At 43.8% G+C, this 27,996-nt stretch overlaps 1 protein-coding gene across 1 annotated transcript in view; it reads left to right on the top strand.

The window, feature by feature from the left end:
- Nucleotides 1-27,996, top strand: part of LOC119165864 (uncharacterized) — a 66,958-nt gene that overhangs the window by 13,349 nt on the left and 25,613 nt on the right. The window contains exons 4-6 of the mRNA XM_075872083.1: nucleotides 14,905-14,946; nucleotides 21,885-21,977; nucleotides 25,155-25,247. Coding sequence (XP_075728198.1) covers nucleotides 14,905-14,946; nucleotides 21,885-21,977; nucleotides 25,155-25,247 — 228 coding nt within the window. The remainder of the gene's footprint in view (nucleotides 1-14,904; nucleotides 14,947-21,884; nucleotides 21,978-25,154; nucleotides 25,248-27,996) is intronic.

Here is a 27,996-nt window from a genome sequence, read left to right on the forward strand (position 1 = left end):
GGCCGTTTCGCTAGCTTCACCTGTACCACCATTATTATTAGGTGACGCGAATGAATGCCATGGGTAAAAGACACGTCCCAATATGATAAACCTGACATGCGTGTCATGCAACAACATGACTAAATGCCACACTCATGATACTCTGCAGCCATTTTGCTACCTTCCCACATACCAAAATGGGTATTACGTCACGTGAAAGAATGACGAAGGTATGTGACTGGTGCGAACATAATTATTATGATATGCGTGTCGTGTAACAAAATGACTACATGCCACACTGAATTGATTGATTGGTTGATTTGTGATGCTTAACGTTCCAAAACCACCATATGATTATGAGAGACGCCGTAGTGGAGAGCTCCGGAAATTTTGACCAACTGGGGTTCTTTAACGTGCACCCAAACTGAGTACACGGCCCTACAACATTTCCGCCTCCATCGGAAATGCAGCCGCCACAGCCAGGATTTGATCCCGGGACCTGCGAGCCAGCAGCCGAGTATCTTAGCCGCTAGACCACCGTGGCGGGGCATGCCACACTGAAGGCGCCAATACACTTTAACGTGACCCAGCGCGTGTGCCCAGGCGTTCGTTACGTCGCGTCACGCCGGCGATGCGACGTAACGCCGTGCTAGTCAGCGTTAGGTCGGAGTTTATTAGACACTTCATGATGCGCTCGCGGCCGTCTCGCTCGCTCCACAAGTACCAAATTTGGTGTTACGCGACGTCGATGAATGACGAAAATATACGACTGGTGCAAGCGTGGTAATCATGACATGCGTGCCCTGTAAGAACACGACAATATACCACGCTCATGTTGCACTCGTGGCTGTTTCGCTAGCTCCACGTATCCCAATTTTGATATTACACGACGTGAATAGACGCGAAGGTAAATCATACGTTCAAACATGGTAATCGTGATATGCGTGTCATGTGAAGGATGACTACATGCTACGACCATAGCATGCTCGCCGCCGTTTCACTAGCTCTACATACACCAACTTTGGCATTACGTGACCTGAATGGGCGAAGATTGGAAATAATAGGTCCAAACTCGATAATCTTTATATGCATGTCATGTAAATCATGACTACATGCTACGATCATAGCTCACTGGCGGCCGTTTCGCTAGCTTCACATATAACAAATTTACTATGAAGTGACGTGAATAGATGAAAACGGTAAATTACAAGTGCAAATGTCAAAATCATGACATGGAAGTCATGTACGACATATTTTACCTATGCCTCGTAACGTTGCGCTAATTTTAAAGTGAAATATCAACCTTTCTCAATCGTTTTTCGCATATCATTGATTCCAAGTGTACGCGGTATCTGCCAATTTTTTTTATCTCTGTCAACATATTGTTAGTTACGGTGAATTAGATTAGGAGGGCTTTAATGAGCACTGAAACCACGATTAGTGCAAAAGCTACATCGTATTACTTCTCTACCCACGTTTTTGGTGTTTGTCTCGGTGAAGAAACTTCATTTAATTTCTACTTTCTCAGAAGAAGCTATCTTTACGAGTCATTCCTGTGTCTTTCGTGTGAATGATTTCAGGCAGGCAACATGCATCACCTCTGTCTTGCATGAACATCGGCCACTACTAGTCATATGTGCAATTTCACAGTTAACCTCACGAAGACTGTGGAGTATCATGAACGAACAAGTGTTGTGCGCGAGTAGCTTTTGGCTCAATTAACGTCTGCGGGTTGGGATCCACACCCCTACTGAAACGTTCCGTATGCGATGTCCAATAATTCCGTATGTTTCCGTAAGAATCTTACGGAAATATATGGAAAAGATATGGGAAACATACGTATTTCTTATGGAAACATATGGAATCATTGGACTCGCATACGGAACGTTTCAGTAGGGACTCATACTAAATCACCAGGAGGAAAAGTTACAGGCCGCTGTTGACTGTCGTAGCGAGTTCTAAAGACTCTTGCACTGCCAGTGTTCCTAAGCATGCAAGTTTACTAGCCTCTTCTGCGTGGCACAAAGTTTCCGCAATTGTAAAATCATCATGGACGACAAAAGGAGAGATAGTGTACAGTATGTCGATGTGATCGAGCGTATAGCAGGTAGAAAGGGCTGTAGCCTAGCGTTTCGTCTTTCACCGTGTTGAAGGCGAACGCAACAAACGGTAATACTTCGTTCGAATTCTTATGGTTGGAGGCGACGTACATTGACAACATGTTGATGAACGTTCGGTTTGTGCGCTCGGTCAGGCCGTAACTATGTCTATGACGCGCAGTGGAGTGTTAGAACTTGGAGGCACACAAACGAAGTATTCATTCCACAACATCAGCGGTAAAATGGCGGCCACGGTCACCTAATGTCACGCGAGGTGGCCCGCGTCGGGGTATGACTGAATGCAGCAGCAACTCCGAAACCTGGGCTGCCATGGTGAATGATAAGGCAGCCGTCTCGCAGTACCACGACAGGTAGCCAGCGCGTACAATTATCCACTGATTACTTCTTGAAGTATGTGGAAATGGTCTCATCAGGTTAATCCTGACCTTTCCAAAAGAGGAACTGGGGGCTTCACAGGCTGCAGGTGACCGACTGCACCTAAAGGGGGCCACTTGTGGTTCTGGCACTGTGTGCAGCTGGCCACGTTATTTTCTACTGTCTTGTTAATTTTAGGCTAATAGAATCGCTCTTTTGAGCAGCTAAGTGTCCTTGCATTTTTTAAATGGCCAGAGGTCAGGTCGCCAAGCATGAGACGCAGAACAAGTGAACGCCCATCGTTGACAAGTTCCTCTAGCAATGAAGACCAATTTAGATGCAGAATCGACCTTCAGTTATCGACTTGTTTGCTCCAGGTAAAACAGCTTTTATGCTTGGCTCATTTCGCTGTTCAGCGGCGAGTCTGAGTATTGAGATTGTCAGGCCACAGAAAAGCGATAAGGTGATCGAAGTTGTCGGCTTCACAATCTTTCGTAGGTGGTGGTATCCTGTAGAGGCCAGTCTTGTATGAAAACGTGAAGACATATTTTTGCGAACGAGAGTCACATCCTACAAGGTGGCCGGATGGGTCATGAAGGTGCGTGAGCCAAGACAGGGAATAGTGATTTGTGATTATTGTGAATGGGCGACCATAGATGTATGAACAAAACCAGTGCATGACGAAGACCACCACTTGCCATTCCTGCTCGGTCACTGTATAGTTGCTTTCAAGCTTGATTAAAGAACGACATGCATGCGCGATGATGTGTTTCTTCTTACCAGAACACTAAACAAGAACGGTACCAATACCGATGTCACTTGCGTCTGTTTGAATTTGTCTGGGCAACAAAAGAGTGAAGTGCCGAAGTGCTTGAGGGTACACTGAAAAGGACTGCATTTTCATAGAAGGCGCGTCAAGTAAAGAACATCCGTCAAGGTAGGTATGAACTGGCGGAAACACGCGGTGAGCCCGAAGAACCAACAAGGTTCTCTCACAGATGTGGTTCGCTCGAACAATTCAACGGCCGCTGTCTTCTGTGGATCAAGTCTAATGCCAACTTTATTAACGAGATGTCCCGATTGATTGACTTGTGGGGTTTAACGTCCCAGAACCACCATATGATTATGAGAGACGCCGTAGTGGAGGGCTCCGGAGATTTCGAGCACCTGGAGTTCTTTAACGTGCATCCAAATCTGCATACACGGGCCTACAACATTTCCGTCGCCATCGGAAATGCAGCCGCCACAGCCAAGATTTGATCCCGCGACCAGTGGGTCAGCAGCCACTAGACAACCATGGCGGGGCAACTGGATGTCCCAACACCAATGTCTGTCACTACCAAAGTTCGATACAAGGGCAGTCCTTTCAATGCAGTTGAGTGAGAGGTCCAAGCGAGGGCAATGCTTCTTAAACGTACGTCGAAATACTGCGGCATCATCAAGGTAATACATACAGATCTACCAATAATTACCTTGCAATATAGCGTTAAATATTCATTAGAGTGTTGCAGGAGTATAACATACGACATTTTTGAATGTTCGAACAGTTTCTCAGGCGTGACAAATAATGTATATTTCTCGTCAGCTGCATGCATCAGAATTCGCCAGTAACCTGATCTCATATCAACAGAAGAAAAGTAGGAAACAGAATGCAGGCAGTCTGTCGTGTCATCGATTGCCGGAAGTGGATGGGCGTTTTTTTTTGGTAACCGAATTAAGTCGGTGGTAGTAAACGCAAAATCTATTCGTACAGTTCTTTGTCTTCACTAGAATTAACGAAGCAGCCCACGGAGTAGCCGATTCCTGTATTATTTCCATTATCAGCATTTCTTGCTCTTGCTCGTCGGTGATATCACACCCCGAGAATGCCACTCAGTATGGCTTCTGCCTATAGGGTTCTGGTGACTCGGTATGGATCTGGTGACATATCTGAGATGGTGTAATTGAAAGGTTTCAGCTGTTTTCAGAAAATCTAACCCTTTCTACTGCTTACATACAGCATTGTCCATTGTATGAAGTTCACTTTCGTGAAGTGAATCGCTGACCATTCGTAGAAATGGGGCCTCATCTGAATATTGTGAAGCTAGGTGTCCATTACATCTTTTATCATCAACAAGCGCCACCAGCGACTTAGATGATTAGGGTTTATATACTGCAAGTTTCATGCTGGCAGGCAAACCCGCAGATTGGGTAAGCTGTTTATCGTCCGCACACCTGCTTATTCATCAACGACCAACCGCACACAATAGAGAATTACAATGTTCTTTTTGAGGTAGGCCAAAAGAATCAGTTTCAGCATGGTGTTGAACATGCCACAGTTGTTACTGCAATATGTCACGGGAACACAAACACCAGAAAAGCAAAAAAGGCTGTGTCCACGAAAACGAAAAAGATGCATTCCTCACGAGAGGAATTTCGCAACAACGATGCTGGCAAAGTACCTTGTACAAAAGGTACCCACTTCCGCAGTCTACAGTTGTCCCAAGCTACCCAAAATAACGTGATGCAAGTAACTACCCAAAATAACGTGATGTATAGACCGCGGAATAATAGCAAACTCTCTGCAAAACATCTTGCACACGAAGGAACGTCGACAGTACCTTATTTAACCACACACAATGCATCGCCACTTACACCACGAAATGTCAGAGCCTGGCTGAGGCAAATCACCACTTTATGCTTAAGCTGGTTCTTTAAATTTACATTAATCACTGAGACTATCGCAGCTGTATCCACAAGTACCATAGTAGCCACTCCATCGACAACTTCATCGATTCTGCTCAACAGAAACGCTGATGGGGGTATATATTTAGATGGCACTTGATATCTCTCGGCATCACCCTCATCGGACACACCGCAAAGTTTTCTGGCGGCATTGACCGTACGCGTCACCGTGGCAACGCTGATTATACAGCACGTCGAGCAGGTGGAGGCGTCAAAGTTTGATCAGAGGCCGGGGAGAGGAAGCGTGACTCGGTTGGCACACGTGGTTTTCAATACGTGAGGAATAAACGATCGAAAGGTTGATAAGACGCGTAGAAAGAATATCGCTGTGGCGGTGGTCAGAAAAAGTGCGATGTGACCTGGCGCGCACAGTTGTAGCACACCGCAAGTGGTCGAAGTGCACGTGGCTCCTCACGACTCCTTTCCGAAGGCATGGAATAGTTATGCTACTCTTCAGTAGCACCGTGGGTAGGCGAGGCAGGGTAACCAGGCGGGTAAAATCTTCGTAATTGGAAGGTGGGCAATATGGAAATCCGGCCTGTTATGTGCCTTTGTATTCATAGGTTTGTACTGCGTTGACCAACGGTTGTAATGGTGCAAACTAGCTGGAGTTCACGCACAATCTGCTTCACTTGTGAAGGCGTCCTGAAAATTTCTGGAGCGGTGATAGGTCTGCTGACATCGAAGCATCTCTTCTTTGGCAATGCCATATCATCAAAGGAAGGTTGTTAAGCGTCCATGTTTCAGCACTAGCCACAACTGGGGCGTTCAACAGGCCCCCGAATTTTGGAGAGGTCAATCGCATCTTGAGCAATTATGAGGTACGACAGTGTTTTATCACGGCGGAGACGTAGTTCAGGCTGTCTTTAACAATTAAGTAATTGCACACGGCTTCAGCTATACCGTTGAGAGCGTGTCAAACCTTGTCTTCTTCAGACGTCTTGGTCTTTGTGATCTTGCACAGCTTCAAGAATTCTTCGATGTACTTGCCACATGTCTACCGAAAGTTGTGCCCTCTTAGACAATGTCAACTCCACGCGTTTCTTCTTTGCACCAGAATCACCGAAGCCCATCTGCATTCCTGAAGAAAACGTTCCCAAGCCATGAACATATCCTCGTGGTTTTTCTACCCCACGATGTCACTATAAACGATAATACAACCTAACTGAGCAGTTGGTCCGAGTTCAAGCCATTGCTTTGCTCGCCTTCAAACTATTGTTGAGCCACATGTCGACATCTTCCGGTTGTCCCACCGAAGTTTGGTGGCATTTGATAGTATGGCATGGAACTCGTCAGAGTTGGCATAGAAGCACTAAATGTCTAGTCTTCAACCATTGCAGTTGGTGAAGACGGGAGCCCGGCAAGGCGGCGGTTGCGGCCAAATCCCGGGAGCGAAGTTTGCGTCGTTTGATCAGTCTTACTCAGCACCTCCACCAGTCTGTTACGTATGATGAAGTAACCTAATGGGGCTTTTATAGGCACTGAGACCACACTTATTGTAGAAGCGATGTCGTCTTCTTTTTCTACCCAAGCTTTCCTTGATTTTCCTGGTAGTGACACTTCGTACCATATATAATTACACGCACGCTTATATATGAGTCATGGCGTGCATTGTTATTATGCGCTTCGCGTTTTCTTTAGTTTTTTAGAGAAAAATTGTGCGCACAAGAATTTACATTTGCTTCTAGAAAAAATAGAAAAGTAAAATCATGTTGGCTCAAAATGGCTCAGATGCAGCTTTCAGAGGAAAATGTTTCATTTACAAGTGATGTTGGAAGAAATAATGTTTTTATAGGCGGCCATGTCAATAAAACCACAGTGGAGCTACAGCTAGATGACACAATTTGTAGTAGCAACAACTTTTATGAGTTTTACACGTACTTTAAAAAGTGTTCAAAATCGTTAGCTATAGTGTCCGTAGGCAGATTCTAAAAATACCTGTATTCTTCGTGAACAGAACATTTTGTTTAGGACAATGTGTGCTATCGAGGAGAGACCTGATTAGCGTAGTAATATTGCTGTGATGTCAAAGAAGAGCCACTTGGTACCATATATCAAGCCGAGTCACTGACACAAGCATAAATCTACTGTGCGATTGACAGTCAATCAATGTTTCATATGCTAAATATGCCACATCCAAGCTCACGCCCCTTACTACAGTGAAAATTTAGACACTGTTTTTTGCCTGGTTTTGAAGGACATGAATAGTAACGCTTGCTTCGTGCTTTCTTTTCTGTCTAACAGAAAACAAAGCACCCAAAAACCTTCCACTGAGTCTTGTTTTGTTTAACAAACCATGCCTTGCAGATGCACTGAATGCTTTCCTCGCAGTGCCAAAGAAGTGCACACAAGAATACTACAGTATAGTAAAGGTGAAAGCTAGCGCTCATACATCATTGTTGCCTTCAATTGTGCGAAAATGCTCGTTGAGAAAATTGAGCAGAGTGTCACGGGATATTCAAAATAGATGCTTACACAATCTCGTGCGTGTGCATATTGTTACAAAGAACAAAAAAATTGTCCTAATACAACTACGTACAGCCACAATATGCTCTACAACAGCTCACTGTATGGGCTTCCTTCCTGAAACTCAGTGATATTTAGTGCAAAACAGTAGGCTTAGTCAAAGCGGAATGCCTTAAAGACCAATTGAGGGTGCAGCTGCAAAGATGCTTCAGCGTTGGAATGCGATATAGTACATAGCCAGGCAATTTTAAATTCGGTCGACCAAGATTTCAAGAGCTAAATACTGCCATTCCCCACCTCCCATTCTACTTCAGGGTGTCGTCGTAATCGACAATGTTAGGTATGTCGCAGCTCGGCATTCGGTCTCTGGTATCTGGTTTCAGTTGCTCCACCCCTTCTTCTCTCTGTTCACCACATTTATCCAGTCTGATGTACCACATACATGTCTCCTGTCGCCTTGAATCCCCAATTTCTCCCTCGCCTGAGCATCTATGTTTTGCTTTACTTCCTACCTCTTTCTTTGAAACATACTCACCCTCAGGTCTTGTTAGTGGTGATTATTACAATATCAGCAACCTCGCCTGAACATCACTTACGCTGTGCTTTCTCTTTTGCGATGCAGTCACTCTCTGCAATCTAAGCTATGGTGCTCACACTCAGCCCCTTTCTGACGTTAGAATTGGGGGTTTGCTTGATTTATGTGGCAGATACCTGCCAAAATCAGCCCTCCCAATTTACATCGCTTTGACTTTTATTCTTTGTGACCCTGCTGTGATAGACAAGGACGCCTGGTCATAAAACTTGAAAACCTCTTACCGCGCAAGGGCCACCACAAAATCCTCATAACTTTCTCTTCGTCTTTCTTAATCTTCTCGCGAAGCTCTTCATAATAATCACTTTGTTATATCTGGAGGGCACAGGACGAGCATATACAACATTGTTATAAACGAGGTGTATAACGCCTTTTTCGGGTGGCTTGCCACTTTGGCAGTCGCCTAAACGCACTGAGTATACTCTGACAACGCAGTTCTGAGCGTGATGCCATGACACCACTCGGAAAAGTGTTCTTACGCTGTATTTACTATTTTGACACTAATATGCGATCAAAACTTTTTCTAAAAGTAGCGTGCTCTTCTTACTAAAGGTGGTCGTGTGACTGCATGTTTCCCTGCAAATGTCATCAAAAGATGATTGTATTCTGCTTGCTCTACTGAGCGAGTTTTGATCTCAACCACTTGAGATATTGCGTTGGGAGAGATATGAACACCTTGTGGCACGTGACTGCAGAGATATTAGCTTGTGCCGGACACAAGACCCCAACGAGGTAACCGCATCATATCGTCCACAGACTGCATTCACGTGCATAACGTTTAAATTATGGAGCCGAAAAGACAATAATGTCTTTAGAGTTAGGTATTGTTGTTTTTCTAGTAAAGGGAGACACCACATAGCAATTGCGTGTTGATGTCTCGCCTGAGATATACCTAATATACCTAATATTTACTTTACAATGAACGATGCTCACAGGTATGAATGCAGCTACCAGTTCAAGATGGCTGTTTGTTCAGCGAGAGCTTGAACTGTTGCTCAGTCTCTAAATCATGTGACATAAAGAAAGCAAGAGAGATGAATGTGTCTGCATTTAGTACGCCAAAGAAGAAATTGTCTTCAAACTTACATTGCCAACCTTAAATCTCGGCATGACACTGCTAGAGTACTGTGCTATTTTGTTTTTTCTGAGCACGCTTTCTTGCAGTGTTTTGGTGTGGTGGTGTCTCCACTAATTAATCTGATCGCTGCGGTGATGCGGGCTTGTGCCTAACAATCTCTGCGACATGCTAAATTGGCAGACAGTTGAAAAATTTGACGTGTGCCCATCAGATGGTTCACAACATCCCTGTAAAGTCTTTGTTCCACGTTCTCCTGATGATTCTGGATTGTGCTGGCTGAAAAGCTTTTTAATAAAATTGTGTGATAGTAGCTTCTCTTCGACACACTTTCCAGCACCTCAATATTGCTCTCCGAGGCTCAAGTACCACCTTTCCTTCTCTCGATAAGCACTCACCTCATTTCTTAGTTTCAACATCGTCGAGTTTTTCAAGGTGGACAGAACTAATTCTGAAAATACTCGCTGTGCTTTCGATGACGAAAAGAATGTGCAGAACACACAAGCATCGGGTACTACTATGCTTACCATTGAATCAATGAAGCCATCTTTGCAGGTGGGAAAGGTACCAGTAGGTCACTTCTTTGCATGTATCATCAGTTGGCTTAAGGTAGATAATTGTCTTCATTATTTTTGACCCTCGCAAAGCAGCTTGAACCACTTTTTGACTTTCCTCTGGACTTTAGAAATCGTCTATCGATTGATTCTCATTTCATGGTGCCTTATATCATTTCAGACTACTGTTGAATTTTTTCGAATTACTTATTCTCGGTTGCCCAGTAGTGTAGCAGCTGTGCGTGCCTTTTCGCTTCCGATGAATACCAAAAAAATATTTTGTTATACACATCATAGATACTTTGATGATCACTTAAAAAAAGCCCAGAATTAATAAATACTGAGGTGGCAGTTCCACGCTTCTGTAAGCTGTCGCTGCTGGTTCTGTGTTGTTTGCTTCGAACTTGCTAAGTTGTAGATATATTCGTCGCGCTGCAAGCTACTGGCAGGTCTTCGATGCTCTTGAATCATGAGGCTCTTGGTAAGAGCCATCTTGCCTGACTAGCCACTCAATCAATCCCAAGTGCGATGGCTTTGGGAATTTATTACGTCTCAGGTTGATTCATTTGTGGAGTTTAACGTCCCAAAATCACCTTATGATTATGAGAGACGCCGTAGTGGAGGGCTCCGGAATTTTAGACACTCTGAGGTTCTTTAACGTGCCCCCAAATCTGTGAGTACTTGGGCCTACAGCATTTCCACCTCCATCAGAAATGCAGCCGCCACAGCCAGGATTTGATTCCGCGACCGTTGGGTCTGCAGCCGAGTACCTGAACCACTAAACCACCGTGGCGGAGCGCGTCTCATGTTCTTTAAAATCTTGTCAAGGTGCAACAAAGCTGATTTCTTACCCTCTTGATGATAGGCATGAGATGACTTTTGAAGCACAGAAGTTGCTCTAGCCTCCTAAGGTAAGCTTGTTCTCTGCATTGTCCACCCAAAAAAAACATTTCAACTGCTGTGAGTAGCTCTCTGAGGTTATATAACCTTTCCGTGGTAACTTTCCACATGACTTAGACAACCAAGTTTATGGTGTTCTCATGACGCCAAGTTTACCGGTAAAACACAATCGCAGTGTCATGGCTCCCGGCGCAAACATCACTTTTCTGTCCTGTTCAGTGATGTACTTGTTGTAGAGCATACTTCAGGTATGTATAGTATTTCCGACGTAGCTTTTCTTGCTGAAATATCTAAGCAACAAGATAATTACGCGTTCGCTATACGTGTGCTTCCGTGCCATTGCATTTTCAAACGAAATCAACGATAGCTGTTCTAAGTCAAGCTCGCTACACCACCAACTTGTTGCAACGTTGTTGTGTATAACCTAAAGTTGGTTGTGTCGGTCTGAGATCACATGCACCAAGAGTTGTGCTACGCTCTGCACCTAAACACCACCAGTCTGAAATAGCAAAAAGTCTGGTCCTGTGTCACCAGTTGTCGCAGTGGGAGCTGTCGGCAAAGTAGTACCCGGCATACCAATCTCTAGGGTCGCTCCTAAAGAAGTGGTCATTTTGGCAGAACTTTACAACTCACAGGGCACAGTTAGGTGTCGACATCCGCTCTTGTCGCGTAAAAGGTTCCGGGAAATTTGGCGAAATAATGCGAAATGTTTGCGCGTTCGGCTCCAGTAACAGCAGAGAGCCTTGCACCAACTTTCTTGGTCTGTGCGACAGATATCTCGGTCAGGAATTCTGTGAGATTGTGAGTTGTAGTGTTGCTCAGCGTGCGAGGCTGAAGGAGCTCCTCTATGGATTTAGTAGCAGATAACATAGAAGTCTGTGGAGTCTCCTAGGCAGGCATGGTTTGCGAGTAGGTGCCACTAGGTACCATGATTGAATTGGGGATGCAACGATGACAATTTTTTCTGTCCTTTCTGATGGAGTGCTACCTCAATATTTAGAAAAGACGAAATGTCACTTCACCCTTTGTGGTCCTGCTTCAGTGGTGTGATAGGTGGCGTCGTCCTGGATACTATCCTCTTTCTTCCTCTGGCTGTACAAAATAACCAAGCTTCCTGGCAAGCACTTGAACACAATGTGATCGATCCCCATAGTGTAATGACTCAGTTGTAACTGGAGGCCTCCGAGCAACCTCAGACGATATCGCATATTGTCATGCAACATCTAAAGCTGCTAAATTGCCTTGGAACTCATTAACGGTGGTAGAATAGGAAGCCGGTCAATATGCTCGTTAAAGTGTAGGTGTCTTCTGCTAAAACGTATAGTAATGTCTCGTCAACAATTCTGCATTTCTTGTGAGCTTACCTGATACGTTCCACCACTCGCTTGGCCACTTCCGTCATGTATGTAAAAAGTTCTTGTTTCAAACTAATGGTAACGTCTTGTTCTGGTGAACTCTGAATGTATATTGCTACGCGTATTTTTCAGTGACATACAATGCTGAAAACATCTAGCTCTGAGCGGTAGCGTGGCGTACTGACAAACCCTTCGAATATGATGTGGTTTTAGTAAAATGTAATCTGGCGGCTATTGTACCCTCTCATGGGTGGGCAGCTTATTGAATCCAAGTGTTGGAGCATGCATAAAAAATACTGTACGTCATAGAGTACGTACACTATCTTCTCGTTGGTTCCGGATACATCTTCGACTTGGTTTTCTATAGCCTTGTCTTCAGTAAAATCAAGCAGCCGAAGCTGAGCCTCCTTCATATTCAAAACAGTGACTGCTGTGAGCCTCATGCACCGCAGTGCCGAGTTTCTACAGTGTTCCTGTAGCAACCTTCATATTTCGCGATCCGCTGGACTTTACAGTTCCGCATATCTTTTGGAGACTCTCGACTGGAGTCATCCTTGTCAAGCGATGACTGTCCCCACGTTTCACTGTACGAAATAGTAAAATAAGAAGAGTCAGCTGTCGGAAGTTGAAGACGTCTCTACTATGCAAGGGCTAGCTTTGAGTCTCCGAACTTCGGTTCTCTCTTGCCTCCCCCTCCGCCCATGCCCTATTTTCTTAGTTTTAACACCGGTCAGGCAAGGGCGCCAACGAGTGAACTGTAGAGAGGCACTAAACAAACTTTATCATCTGAAATGTCGTCAAACTAATCAACGGTTTTGATGAATAGGGTGAAAAGCACCTCAACTAACGCTGAGGGAGAAGCCTCAAGTCCTGCCCTCCCGGCATCATCGCGACCGTGGTGGCTGCATTTTCGGTGGTGACAAAAATGCTGTAGGCCCGTGTGCTGAGATTTGGATCCATCCTAAGGAACCCCAGGTAGTCAAAATTTTCGCAGCACTTCACTACGCATTTCTCATAATCATATGGTGGTTTTAGGACGTTAAACCTCACATATAAATCGAAGCATCATGTCCCACTACGCTGAAAATAATCTCAATGACACGAGAGCCCGCGAAACATAGCACCTCACTATTATGCTAGAATATTCATCAAGCGAGTGGTGGGACGTGCTTCTGATCCGGAATTTTTTTCGAAAACGTACCTGTTCACAATCAACTTACCTAGAGTTACTTCATATCCAGGCGAATAAATCACCCCCGACAAGCTAACCAAAGACAAACTGTTATCAGGAGTCAGTTGCAAGTGCACTCAATGATGTCCCCATGCAGTTAGATGTGTAAGTGCCCCAATACAATTGACCAGCGCTTCCGGCAATTTAGGTCAACAGTCACATTTATTGTGTTAGGTGGCACCACAAAAAACCCTCTTCTATTTTTTTCGCAACTGTCTTCGTCCACCTGCATGGAAGAAAAGCGAAGGCAAAGGATGTGGCCATGAAGTTCAGCCTAGCGAATCACCTACCTTCCTAATGCCTGACGGGATTAAAAAGTGTTCTCTCTTTCTTGACTGCTTTCTTTTTAAATGCAACCTGTCTCGCAACACAAAGCCTAATGAAATGTCTATTTAGGATATATTCAATGTAACTGTTGCTCAAAATACATTGCTGGGCTAGCTGGTGAACATGCCTACATAAAACACTCTAGTGCTGCCTTACAGAAAAAAAACAAAAAAGTACAAGCCCGGACGGGTATCCTGTTTCCATTTCTGTTATTCGTTTTCACTAAGGCATGCCCGTTTCAACTATACTTGTGAAATTCGGACTTATCTTTGTGACAAAAACTTTATCACGCATATTGCAAGTCCTAGCAATGGTCCAAAAGATACTCACTTCAGCAGGTACAATCCAGATATTAGAAAGAAGGCACTGAATCTTGCTCAAGAGGTATTCAGGACGATTGCACTGACGATATTTCACATGTCAGTATTAGTGGTCAAGACATAAAAAGGAAGGAGTGTTCTTGGTGGAACAATGCTCAGCTTACAAAAGCTATTGTAGGGCTTCTCTGTGATAACTTCGTACCTAAAAATACTCCGTGCCCAGCATGTATTGTATATTTTGGTCTTGTCCTCGTCTAATGTAGCGCTACCGTATTTGTTTTGAACAGCTGCTTTCAGCATTCAAATCAGAAAACTTCATACTGTGAGTAATTGCCGTGTTACAAATTACAGTGAGTATCAATACCAACTTCGCAGAAAACTGGACAGTAGAAGTCATTTGTAAATAAGATTGCTAATCTAGTAGAACTTCAATGCGCCATCATCATCACCGTATATTATCATTGTCATTTTATCTTCAGTGCGCCATGCTTTTCGAGCAGTTCATCAAACTCACGCACCTAGAGAACTCCGCGTAGAATGTGTTTCAATAAAGTGGCGAGGTTGACACTGCTACATCGGCTGTCTTGACATCTTTCACTTTCCTCGCTAATATACTTGATAACAATACCTGGACACACCATTCACTACAAAACATTGGAAGTGGCAAAGAGTGATTCTCTGTGAAAACCGAATGCATTTCTGTTATGAGATGTCTTGAATAATCTCGCGAAACTCGTGTGGGGCGATTATTGCGACATCTCGATTCCCCTCATATTTTTGTACTGTAAAGATTGCATGCTCATAAATACGTACTGGTTTATTTCTTTATTTGCAGCGTCCACACAGGCTGCTCAGCAGGTCTCTTGCACGCACATTTATATGTATTGTTTTATTTCTTCATTTGCAGGTTCTACACAGGCTACTCAGCAGGGATCACGCAAAAGGAAACGTACGTTATAACAATCTCATTCAAGCCTTCTTATAAAAAGTCGCACATATGTCAGTAAAGAGAATTAGTATGCACAGCAGCCAAGGGATGAATTAAAGTTCTCTCAATGGCTGCACTTTATTCACTATCGCTCTGTAATTAGACCCTCTTTATTCAACACCGTCGACGCTATTGGTCGTCCACACAGCCGCTTTGTGAGCCCTCACCTACGAAGCACTAATAATGATGTCTGCGTTAACACTACTACTCTGTGTGGGTCAGAGAGAACGGATTAAGCGTTTTGATTACAAAGAGCAGCGCAGAGCTGCTGGTGGTCTCCCCTATACCAGTACACGCACTGTAGTGGATAGAGCACACTACTGCAGAGTGATTTAGTGGACGCTCCGAGTACTAGCGTGACTACAACAATAGTGAAGGGACAAGCCATGACTCTAAACCGCTTCGTAAGTAAAAGCCCCATTGTATAACCACAACAAATAGAATCGACCATTCAGCTAGGTTAGCAGGAAGCACAAAAATATTTAAAAAGCCAAGCGGGTGCCTTACCAAACATTCCCACCAACTTAACTCACTACAGTTGGAATAAATCATTCAGTATTACAAGGCTAAGCAGCGAGGCGGAATTCATGGGTATTTACATGATTATGAGGTTCAATGAACATATACAAGACATGTGAACAAGTTTTATGAGGTTATAGAAGGAAAGACTGACTTCGAGATTGTATCAATGCAAGAATAACAGAAAGGTGTTGTTGTAGGAACTAATTCTTTGTTTCAGTAAGAAGTACCTGTTTATTTATGTTACAATTACATGGCTGCTATAATCGGCTGATATGCAGCGGCATGAACTTTTCTTTATGCCTCAGAGGGCATCAGTGCGGGACGTTAAATGCGTAGGCCAAACAGGCCCGCTGATTTCAGGGTAAGTTTGTAGCCACGCAAACAAGTCTTGTTTCAACTATGACACAGTTATTAAATTACAATGCAAAAACATATTGACCTGGAAACAGGTCTTGCTGAAAAAGTGATGTGTTTCCAAGGTGAAGTTTGTGGGGGGAGTGGAGATGTTAGATAAAGAGGAAGGTAGAACGAGGTCTAGTGCCAGCAATGTTTTTTCAGACAGAGAGTGCACTTGTTGAAAGCTTCAGAAAAGACCTATTTTTATTATCAATGCGACCAAATATTACTTTCTACCAATCTTTTCTGTGGGGGGCTAGCAACAATAGCGTGTAGAAATATACTCGAAGCCTCACGTAGACGGCACCCCCGGATTGACCCGCCTGGGGGGAAGCGGCAGTCGCCTTTTCCTATCTCTCCCTCCCTACATCTTCGTCTTTACCTCCCACTTTTTATCTATCCTGTCTTCTAGTCTCTTCCGTTTACTTCCAAACTTCCTGGCGGCTAGGGTTAACCTTGTGTAGTTACGCAACCTTGGGTAGTTATATCTGGTTATAGCGACAATGTATGACTGGCGCCTTCAAGTGTTCTACCTTGTAGCGTCCCCCTGTTGGGCTCGGTGGTGGGTGGTCACCATCGCCGCTGAACATATAATGCACCACATGGCCAAATCTTTCCCCCTTCTCTATGATTGGTGTCTTAAAAGGAACCGCACCGATGAAAGCTTCAAACGAACCGGAAGCGATTGTGACCACTTCCCACGCTTCCTAGTCATACACTCTCTGGCAGATAACGTCTCTGTTGCAAGACTGTCGGTTTTCCTGATAGCTAAAACCCTCGCTAACTTAATAGGCAAAAAGTACGACGCAAAGAAACTGTCATCCGGTGATCTTCTTGTTGAAGTAAGCCAGAAAGAGCATGCAAACACTCTCCTTAAACAGAAGCAGTTTGCCCACCTGAATGTGTCTATCACCCCCCATCGCAGTCTTAACACTGTCAAGGTGTCATTTCACAACGTGATCTGATGCGAGAAACTGAAGCTGACCTCCTTGAAGGCTTTCGAGAGCAAGGCGTAGTCGCCATTCGTCGGATAACCATCAGGCGAAACGATGAAGAAGTGGTGACGCCTCATATAGTACTAACATTACCGCTCCATCCTGCCAGAATCTGTGAAAGCTGCGTTCCTTCACTGCAAAGTCCGCCCCTACATACCCAACCCTAGAAGGTGCTACAAATGTCAGAAATATGGACATGGGTAGAACACCTGTCGCGGAAAACAAACATGTGCAAAATGTGGTGATCATGAGCACCCAACCGAGAGCTGTACTTCCACGCAAACAGAGTGCCCTAACTGTCACGGGCCGCACGCTGCGTACTCGCGAACAAGTGAAATTTTCAAAAAGGAAAAGGAAATCATCCAGATAAAAGTAACGGAAAACATCACATTCTCTGAAGCCAGGAAGAAGGTGTCGCTCTTCTCCGGAAGAACGTACGCTGACGCAGCGCGCCGGGTGGCCGGGCGGCATCTAGTGACGGTGGGCACGCAATACAGCTTTGCTGATGCGTGCACATCTCTGCCCCCCACCAAGCAGCCACAGGCTGCACCAATCTCTCACGTCCCGGAGGTCGAACTTCATCAGACCCCAGGAACCACACAGACAACTGAGACACCTGCCTCTTCTGACAAACCTTCATTAGCTTCTGAGGGTCCACCGGAGGCAATGGAAGTGACACCAGGATCCTCAGCGTCTAAGATGCTGACGGAATCATCCCAAGTGTAGCGGGGCTCAATACATCTCCTCAGAGGAAAAGACACCCGCCAGTGAAGCCTCCTAATAAAGGCAGCGAAGTGTGAATAAATCACGCTCTTTTCCTCATTCATAAAAATGGCTGCCGAAAATATTATCCAGTGGAATGGTCGAGGTTTACTTAAAAATTTAGACGACATCTATGAAATATTTGCACAACACCAACCAAACATACTTTACTTACAAAAAACACACCTAAAACCTACACATACTAGCCTTTTGAAAAGATATGTGGTATACCGAAAGGACAGACAGGGCACTCCCCATTCATCTGGTGGTGTCGCTATTGTGGTGCAGAAAGCAGTTCTGTCTCAAAGCCTCACTCTGGTTACTGACTTAGAAGCAGTGGCTATACGAACCCTAATTTTTGGACGAGTAACAACCGTGTGTTCACTATACATCCCTCCAGACTACCAACTCTATACTAAAGAATTTGAAACACTCATCGACCAGCTTCCGCATCCATTTCTGTTGGTCGGAGATTTTAACGCGCACCACCCTTTATGGGGATGTAGAAGAACGGATTGTCGAGGCTCCTTAATTGAAAACTTTCTGTTGTCCTCCGGCTCCTGTATATTTAATAAAAAAGAGCCAACATACTTTAACGCAGCGCACAACTCATACACAGCAATAGATCTTACTATCGGATCTCCTTCACTCTTGGCAACCACTGAGTGGGCTGTAATTCAAAATCTCTATGGAAGTGATCATTTTCCTGTTTGTCTAAAATACAAAGGAAATACGAGTACAATGACTGCGAATGTAACCAGGTTCCGAGCACAGGGTGCGAACTGGACGAAATTCCGAAAACTCTCAAAACTATCGCGCTCATCAATTGAAACCCTAGGCATCGATGAATCTGAAGCGTTGGTCACACTCCACATTGTACAGGCCGCAGAGCAATCCATCTCACATACATCTAACAATACACGGAACAAAAGACGACCTTGGTGGAACTCTGAGTGCAAAAATGCTCGTGACAATCAAAACAAAGCATGGTCGAAATTCCGCAGGTATCCTACAGCCGAGAGCTTGGTAAATTTTAAGCGCGCAAAAGCAAACGGTAGACGTGTTCGACGAGAGTCTAAACGACAGAGCTGGCAATCCTTGCTCTCATCGGCGAACTCTTACACTGACACACATAAGGTGTATAACAGAGTAAGAGCACTCCAAGGGCACAGCACTCATCCGATGCCCCTTGTTAGTACTGCCGGTGATACACTTGAACACCAGGCAAATGCTTTAGGCCAACACTTCGAATATATTTTCAGCTCAGCACATTATGCAGAGTCCTTTAAACGACACAAGCTTGCTGAGGAACGTAAGCCTATCCGTGATAGAAGGCCATCTGCTGGAGGCTACAATACTCTGTTTACCATCGACGAATTGAAGGCAGTGCTGGCAACATGCGGCGACTCAGCTGCAGGCCAAGACAAGATTACATATGGCATGCTGAAACACTTACACGAACACACGCTTGATGTCATTCTCTTACTGTTCAACAGTGTATGGTCCTCCGGGCGTCTACCCAAGGCCTGGAAAGAGGCAGTTATAATACCCATCCTCAAACAAGGAAAGGAAGCCACACTCGTCGCTAGTTATAGGCCCATCGCCCTTACTAGCTGCTTCTGCAAGGTATTTGAAAAAATGGTAAACCGCCGCCTCATGTATTACCTTGAATATAACGGCCTCCTTGACCGCCGTCAAGCTGGAATCAGATCAGGCCGGTCGACAGCTGACCAACTCGTGGCATTCGAATCCTACGTCAGGGATGCCTTTATTCACAAACAACACTGCCTTTCTGTATTTTTCGACTTGGAGAAGGCTTATGACACGACATGGCGTTATGGCATTCTCCGTGACTTGCAATCCCTTGGAGTGTCAGAAAACATGCTGAATACAATTCAAAGCTACCTCTCTGAACGTACGTTCGTGGTTCGTGTTGGTAATGCCTTATCAAAGTGATTTACGCAAGAAAATGGCATCCCCCAGGGCGGTGTTCTTAGCTGCACACTATTCATCATAAAAATGAACTCCATAAGCACCATATTGCCTAAAACAATCTCCTACTCTGTATATGTGGATGACATTCAGATCAGCTTCGAATCATGCAACCTAGCCACATGTGAACGTCAGATTCAGTTGGCAGTAAACAAGCTGTCAAGCTGGGCAGACAAAAATGGGTTTAAGTTTAACTGTGACAAGACTGTTTGCGTACTCTTCTCAAAACTACGCGGCATAAGGCCACCCCCCAACATTTCAATTAACGGACAAACCATAACTACCAAAAAAGATCACAAATTTTTAGGTGTTGTGGTTGATGAAAAGCTCAGCTTTGTTACACATATCAAACGGCTACGACTTAAATGCTTGAAAGCCTTAAACCTGCTCAAGATTCTCTCGCATCAGTCATGGGGCACAGACCGTGACTGTATACTGAACCTTCTCAACAGTGTAGTGCTATCACGTATCGATTACGGCTTGGTGGTTTACGAGTCAGCTTCAAGATCTGCATTGAAGATGCTTGACCCAGTGCACCACCTTGGGCTCCGGCTGGTCAGCGGTGCTTTCCGAACCAGCCCGACAGCCAGCCTGTATGTTGAGACAGACCGGTGGTCACTAGAACGGTGACGTCAGTTTACAAGTGTCATGTATGCCACCAAGGTGCTTTCCCATGTCGACCACCCAGCTCATGCGCTATTGCAGGATACATCGAACGCCCTCCTGTTTTTGAGGCGACCATCAGCTACGCCACCGTATCCCCCCAGAGTGGCCTCACACCTTGGAAATATGCACATACCGGTCTCAAATCTCCAACTAACCTCTCACAAGGACACTATTGTGCCATGGGAAATGCAGGGTATCAATTGTGACCTTTCATTTCTAGAGGTAGGAAAAAACGGCCACCCAGTCGCAATTGATCAACACTTCAAGTACCTGCAGGCCAAATACAGGTGTGCTGAATATTATACTGATGCCTCCAAGTCCTCCGCAGTCGCATGTGCGGCACGCGGTCCCGCTCTCTCTGAATCTAGAACAATGAACGAACATACCAGTATATTTACTGCAGAATGCTATGGCATACTTTTAGCTGTAACGGACATTTTAAAGGAGAAAGCACCAGCCTCAATTATATATACAGATTGTCTCAGTGCTGTGACTGCGCTGTCCTCCACTAAGATACTCAAAAACCCAGTTACTAATACACTTCGAAAATGCATCATGTCAGCCCGCAAATCTAAGCTCAAAATAACGCTATGCTGGATTCCGGGACACTGCAACATTGCTGGCAATGAGATAGCGGACAAACTTGCGAAGTCAGCAGCACTCCGCCAATCAGTTGACGTAGACACCATCTCCTAAGAGGACTTGAGGCCACTCATCACATCCCGAATGCCTAGACAATGGCAAGAAGAATGGAACGCAGCAAATGCAAACAAACTGCACTTAGTAAAGCCAAGAATAGGAAGATATGTGACTGACAAACGTAACAGGCACCAAGAAATTGCACTGTGCTGACTCAGGATCGGTCATACACATGCAAAACACTCGCACCTTTTAAACAACACTCCAGCACCACATTGTGCAAAATGTGGTGATGAGCTGTCTGTCGTTCACGTTCTAATTACCTGTCCGTACCTCGAACCAGAAAGACTGTGTCACTTTCCAAAGCTGTACAAATGTCAGATTCCGCCTCATCCACAATTTTTTCTTGGAGACGATCCCTTGTTTCCCCCAAAAGTAGTCTCAAAGTTTTTAGCTAGTGTAGGCTTCCTACATTACATAACATATTCTCACTAATCTTAGCCTCCTCTCAATCCTGAGGGGACGGCTGAGATTTTTTTTTATCAAATGTCATGCAGCACGCACTCCTTGTTTTGACAAGGACTGTTGACGACACGGCATGACTTTGTAAAACCCATAAGCATAGCCAGTTTTAAACCCATCACATATAGTCACTACACCTAAGTTTAAGTCCTATACACTACTCTTTTATTCTTGCCACCCTGAGTAGAATTTTATAATCAAATCGACCAAAAACCATGTGTTTGATGCTCTTTGGCCTGAGTTGCCCTTGCGCCACTAAAATCTACCATCATCATCATCATCAATATAATCGAAGCCTTACAAAGGAACAAAAGTCCTAGCAATATTTTCTAGTCGAAAATTAAACGGCAGCTTGTGCATCAGAAACATTTATAAAAGTCTGATTTTTTTTCTTGTTCAAAATAGCGAGTGATCCACTTTTCACAATTCCAAAACTCACCATGAGGATCCGACGGAAAACGCCACCATCTACATCGCTCTCTCCAATAGTTGAAGAAGGTAAGAATTATCTATCTATCTATCTATCTATCTATCTATCTATCTATCTATCTATCTATCTATATATATGTCTGTCTGTGCCTCTGTTTGTCTGTGAGTCTAGCATTGAAAGAAGTTTTCTCGATTGTGACTATATGGTCATTGCAAGAATATCTTGGGAATCTTGTCGCGTATGCAGCCGATTCTTTCCTCTTCATACGTCCAGCTGATGCCCGCATACAACGAACTACTGTGAGTGGCTAATGTATCGGATGTAATAACCGTTTTAGAGGAAAAACCTGCAATGTGAGATCTCGATGGCGAATTCTGACGCATAGTTTTCCGCGACTAATAGTGTTCATAACGCTTATTAAATGAAATGAGAGAAAAATGAAATAAAGAAAGATGATCAGGTGCCAATAGCAATCAAATAAGGGTCACCTGCATAGCAGCCAAGTTCTCTACCCCTTAGGTTGTCGGTTGCGTGAGTCTCTCTTCCAAACTAACTTTATTCAACTTTCATGCCAGGAAAAGAATGAAGTGAACATGTGTGAAAAACGATTTAAAATAGCAACGTAGCAACCACATGCCAGACGTTGCGAATGACCTTAAAGTGTCGATGCTGAAAGCTCCTACACAATACTAGAGCCTCGGATATATTCCTTCATTTTGTCCAGCCATATATGTAGCAAAGCCCGCTAAATGCTTTAGGAGTATGTAGCAACTACCATGCTAATATAAGGAAGGAAGAACAAAGGGACATTAGACGCTATTTCACTGACGAAGTTTAAGGCGATATATAGCATACTGGGAACAGTGGCAGCACGCTTATAGTAGTTGTCTCCTTAGTGTTTCAAAACACCCCCTCTCACTAAGAGGAACAAAGTGTAGGTAGGAAGGAGTGGGCGCAAACGCCTACACTGGCTGTGGTGTTGACGCTGGCACTAATTGCGGCATTGTGCAGTTGAGAAACTTGGTGAGGCACAAAGCACACAGTGATGAACCGGTGTTTTCTGCTGTAACATGCGAAACGCTGCTAATGGGCAAAGAGAAACAGAAGAATACAATAAGACACAGATGCGTGCAGTCTGCTTTTAGTTTTTCCACACAGTGCTTTTGTATTATTCAACAAGGCTCAGGAAAAATCTGCCAGCACTGCCTTAGAGGTCATGATCCAGTGCCTATATGTACGATGTAGGCAGTGAATCGTCGTGCAGTACGAGCAGTCGCTTATTTCAATCCATAAATTAGCTATCAGATGCTGCCTGTGTCGGCGTTGCAAGGTGAGAGAGGACCAATATTGGAGATGATAGAGAGAGCAAAAAAGTGCATGCGCAATGAGGGTGGTGGCACCGCACACCAGATTGAATTCGACTATAAGGTCTTCGCATCTAAAAGGCTCGGAAAGCTGATCTAGCTTTGGGGGGTGATTTAGACTCTAACCAAAACTTTTTGAAGAAAACAGACGTTTCGAAATCGACTTCGTTTCTTCCTCAGGGGTGACTGAAGGACTACGTAGCAGCGGCATCTTCAAAGCATTCGTAGGGTTGATAATGACCCCCTTTCTTTCTCGTTTTGCCATTGAGCCTAGTTCATGTGTATACACTAGGGGAAGGGCTCCGAGAGAGCGGCTGATGTTATGGGCTGTCCTGTGTATGTGTCATGACTCGAGCAGTAACATTCTCCTCTAAATAAGCTTGCTTTCAAGAATAGCCGTTTCTTCAAAATTTATCCGGTGATCCAACGTCTCAGCATGATCGGCGACTGCACTGCGCTCTTTATAAAGCTTCAGCACATCGTAGGCGTTCATCATTCTGCACGAACCTTCGTGAAAAATAGCATAGTGATATGAACCGAATAATGCGAATTTTTTTTCATTGCAGAAAGCTGATATGATTTCTTGAAAGGAGCCTTCATGTCAGTTGGATTTAAAGTACGGCAAAGAAATAATCTTGGTTATCTAAATACCTGTTTCCAGCAACAGCTCTTACATATGCATCGTTTGCTGAAGGAAACATTACTAGCTTACATATTTTGTGAGGACAATTATGGATGAAAGACTGCATATTGAGTGCGCATACCCATGCCTGAAGGATTTTGGCCGGTTAAAAAAACTTCATTTTGTTAGAAGCAATTTGCTCTCTTCAATTGTGTACGATATTTGCAGCCTGCTTTGTTATTGCTTGAACTCAATTGCCAATACACATTTGTAACATCTCCAAAGAAGTGTCAGTTGACCTTCTCCAGCAACTCTGAACGTCGTTTAAGAGAGGATCATCTGGCAATGTGTTGCATATATTGCAGTTGTGTAGAACATCTTCACGCTTGCTTGATGATAGCGAACAGTCGAGATAAACGAAATAAGTAAAATAGAAAACGGGACGCTTTTGTGTAGATTTTCTGGTGTGATGCTCTTAGTCGCAATATATAGGTGGAATAACCTGAATGATTAGCTGAGGCCTTTGTGCTTAGATATAGGTGCACGTTTAAGAACCTCAGGTTTTCAAAACTTCCGGAGCTCTCCCTTCCAGCGTCTATAGTAATCATATGGCGGTTTTGAAACAGTAAATCTCACTTATCAAACAATGAAAGATTATTTGAGCAAGCAGGTTATCCTTGCGTGCGTGTGGTCTCCATATTGTTATCGCAGAAAGAGTTGCCATTTCAGAATGCTGTGAAGCAGCGACAGCTATTTTACAATAATTTCGCAAAGGTCGATTGTGTTGTGACTCATAATTTTTATAGTGAATAGAGGTGGAACTCATATAGGTGAGTGGTATATCTAGCTTGTCTAAATTTCAGCTAGTCATGCAATCTTGCCAAGTGACTGTAATGTAATGGTTGATGCATAAGCCAAAATTATATAAAATACCTAAAATAACTGTCGTTTTTCATTAGCACATACAAAGTGCGTCACAATATTATCGAAGCTAATCATCGCGCGTATATACATGAGCCTATGACACCATAGAAGACCTAAAAATTTGTCTGCGAACACTGCCGGTCAAAAGGGGCTGTAAACAGCAGGATCAGCGGGGAATAATCACATTTTATTTGTAAATATATTACTGAAATAAAACCAGATCACTTGACAAATTAGAGCATAATATGATACTTAAGTGTACTGAAATTTGGTCGACAAATTTTATTCAGCTAAATTAGTATTTACGTGCTCATTTTACTTCCGTTTCTCTTCAGGTAATGCGGCACGAAATTTGAACTTTTGGAATGGCAGACGTTTGCTTCCTATGAGAAGAGGACCTCCACCTATTACTAATTTAGCATTTCAGGGTGCGTACATTGTTATCTTTGATGACTATCCTTGAAACTGTAAGCAAGATGTATACATTTTGGTGGCAAAAGCTTGTAACATCCAGCAAATGCATGCCAGTGAATACATGTTCGTCCTGTAGGATACATATATGCAACCAACTTGCTTTTGTTTGTCCGGCAGAGCAGAAATGATGTTTGTGAGACACTTACATGAATGTTTCATAAAGTACTAAGCAACACTCTGCGCACGCTGCAACTTAGAAGTTTTTGTAGTATGCTTACTGTCTTAGGCTGTTCAATTTAGTGTTTCACTTAGTATTTTAGTTTAAAATACAACAACCAAATTTATAACTTTAAACGCTTTTCCTAGCGCCTACACTGGCAATTCTAGGATGGATGGCAAATTCTGCAAAGACGCACAGTAAGACGTACAGGGTGGAAGGGCTTCAAAAAGGCCTGGTATTCCCACAAGAAAAAAACGTTCTCAGGGGACATTATATGGACATTACGGAATAAAAATACTCATTTCTGACACACCCTTTGCTTAATCCTTCATGTGCGCAGAGGCATTGCCAAAAATCTAACTGCTTGTCTATACATTTCAGCTGAATGGGCTGACATGATTTTGTAAAGTGTAAATTTTAATATTGCAGCTTTAAGCTCCGAAATGCACCCGAGTAAAGAAACCATGCAAAGAACTGCAGTTCTTTACATTCTCTTGAAGCATGATCACTTTATTTCCCGTGATGATAACCTGATAGTCTGGTACCATAAAGAGGACGCTTCTAATGAAATCTGGCAGTAGTATCACTGGTGTCGAGAGAAAAATTGAGATCGGGGTTAGAAAATATTAAAGAATAATACTTTTTTCTATCCGAGAATGATTCAAACTTGAAACTTTCGTGTGGCAAGTGTTAGATATATTACAGAGTCACATCGCTTGTTGCAAGTCATCTAGAAAAACATACCGCATGAAAATTATGTACTGCAAGGAACACTAGTGGCAAAATGGGAGCCAATAAATAAAAACAAAGATTAGGATACAGTGAATGAACAAGACAGTCTGGTCAATATCATCGAACAGTCTGGCCTATATATGGTAGAAGCTATGGGATGCATATTGTGACGCCATGTAGTTGTCAACAGGGTCTGGTAAGCGTTCACTTGTTATTTCGTTTGGGTGTAGGAAGGACACCATATTCAGTCAAGGTGCATGGTGTCCTTGGTGAATAAGATCACACAAACGGGGAAACCCCCTTCTGCATGGCCCGCCAATATACTTGGTCCTGCATGGCAGGTGATGTGGAGTGCACCCTAGATTTTACATGTAATAGCTCATGTTTTAAGACAAGTCATTGCTTCTGAAGTCTTCAATAAAATATACCATTGTCTTCTAAGCCTTGAGTCTAAGGTTAGTGGCATTGTCTTCCAAGAGGAAGGTATATAACAGCTGCATCTTGGTGATAGAGTTATTATACAGCTTCACCTGAGGGCTTGCTCCTCGGTGAGAGCTTACGTGGTGGCCATTCTCAATCTTTGCAGCAGGTGTCTGTCAATCAAACTGATTGACGCGTGAACTCAGACAAAACTCGTGTCTGAGGAGGTCCCAGTTCCACTCATGACTGTCATGGGGCCGGTGGAACTGCCAATTGTTTGACGCGGTGAACGCTAAGCGGAAGCTTCTTTGCATATAAAAGGATTCGGTCAGCTTCAAGTACTTGTACAAAGTTGAAGGCATACAGTAGCTTGTGATAACCTAGTTCTTGTAGCTTTTCAAGCTGGTCATCTGCTTATGTGCATCATCGGTTTCGAAGTGAATACCGCATCAGCCCTTCATAGTTTTCATTAAACTAATTGACTAATGCCTGAAGACTATATCACTGAGCTGTTTTCTCTTCATTGATAAGTATTCAATTACATTCCATGCATTTTGGGCCCAATTAGAAGGATTATGATGAATATGTAGCAATAAACGCTATGCTGATTAGGACGATTTAATCGTCATCATGTAGTTAGAGGAAACGTGGCAAGGCTTCATTTAGCATGCTCATAGCTATTGTCGCGTTCTTTAGCGTGGTTTGTTTAGCAAAGCAACTAGCGTATAAGTAAGCCAGATCCTAGCTTCAATTGACTTTATAAGCATAAACTTTCTAAGGTGTGTCGTAATTATCTCAGCTTTACCAAGACTTCACGTAACTAGCTTCGTTTTAGCATATCGTGTCCCAACTAGCGAAATAGCTAATTAGCCGGGTGCACGTGCTCGGGTCCTAGCAGTTGATAGAGATGACAAAAACAATGTGCACATGCCAGGCAGTATGCTAGAGTGTGAGGGCCGACCATTATGATTACCACTTGATTTCGGGTTTAGCCGTGGTCGCAATGCTCTGAGACGCTCAGCCGGAACTAATTTCAGAGGCCACCACGCTGATGTTGAAAAACAGGCTTTGTGCCGGCAATAAAAGGTTCAAAATAAATCTAAAATACCCGTGTCTTAAAACTATCACCACTAAAAGTTTCTGACGCATTTATTAAATGAATCAATTCTGCATTCAGTGGGATGGCAAAAAAATTAAAGATGCCTTTGGTTTGAAAACGCCGCCCAACTTTGTCAACTGCCGGTAGGGCGATGTCTGGTTCCATTGTAACTAATAAAACGGACTACGTTGAGGAATGGAGTCGATTTTTAAATTCGTAGTCGCACGATGTCACGTCTCTCGCATTGTTGGTAAAGTCCTTATTATGAAGAAAGTACCCACATTCTCCTTGA

Source organism: Rhipicephalus microplus, chromosome 8, assembly GCF_043290135.1.
Source record: "Rhipicephalus microplus isolate Deutch F79 chromosome 8, USDA_Rmic, whole genome shotgun sequence".
Classification (NCBI taxonomy): Eukaryota; Metazoa; Arthropoda; class Arachnida; order Ixodida; family Ixodidae; genus Rhipicephalus; species Rhipicephalus microplus.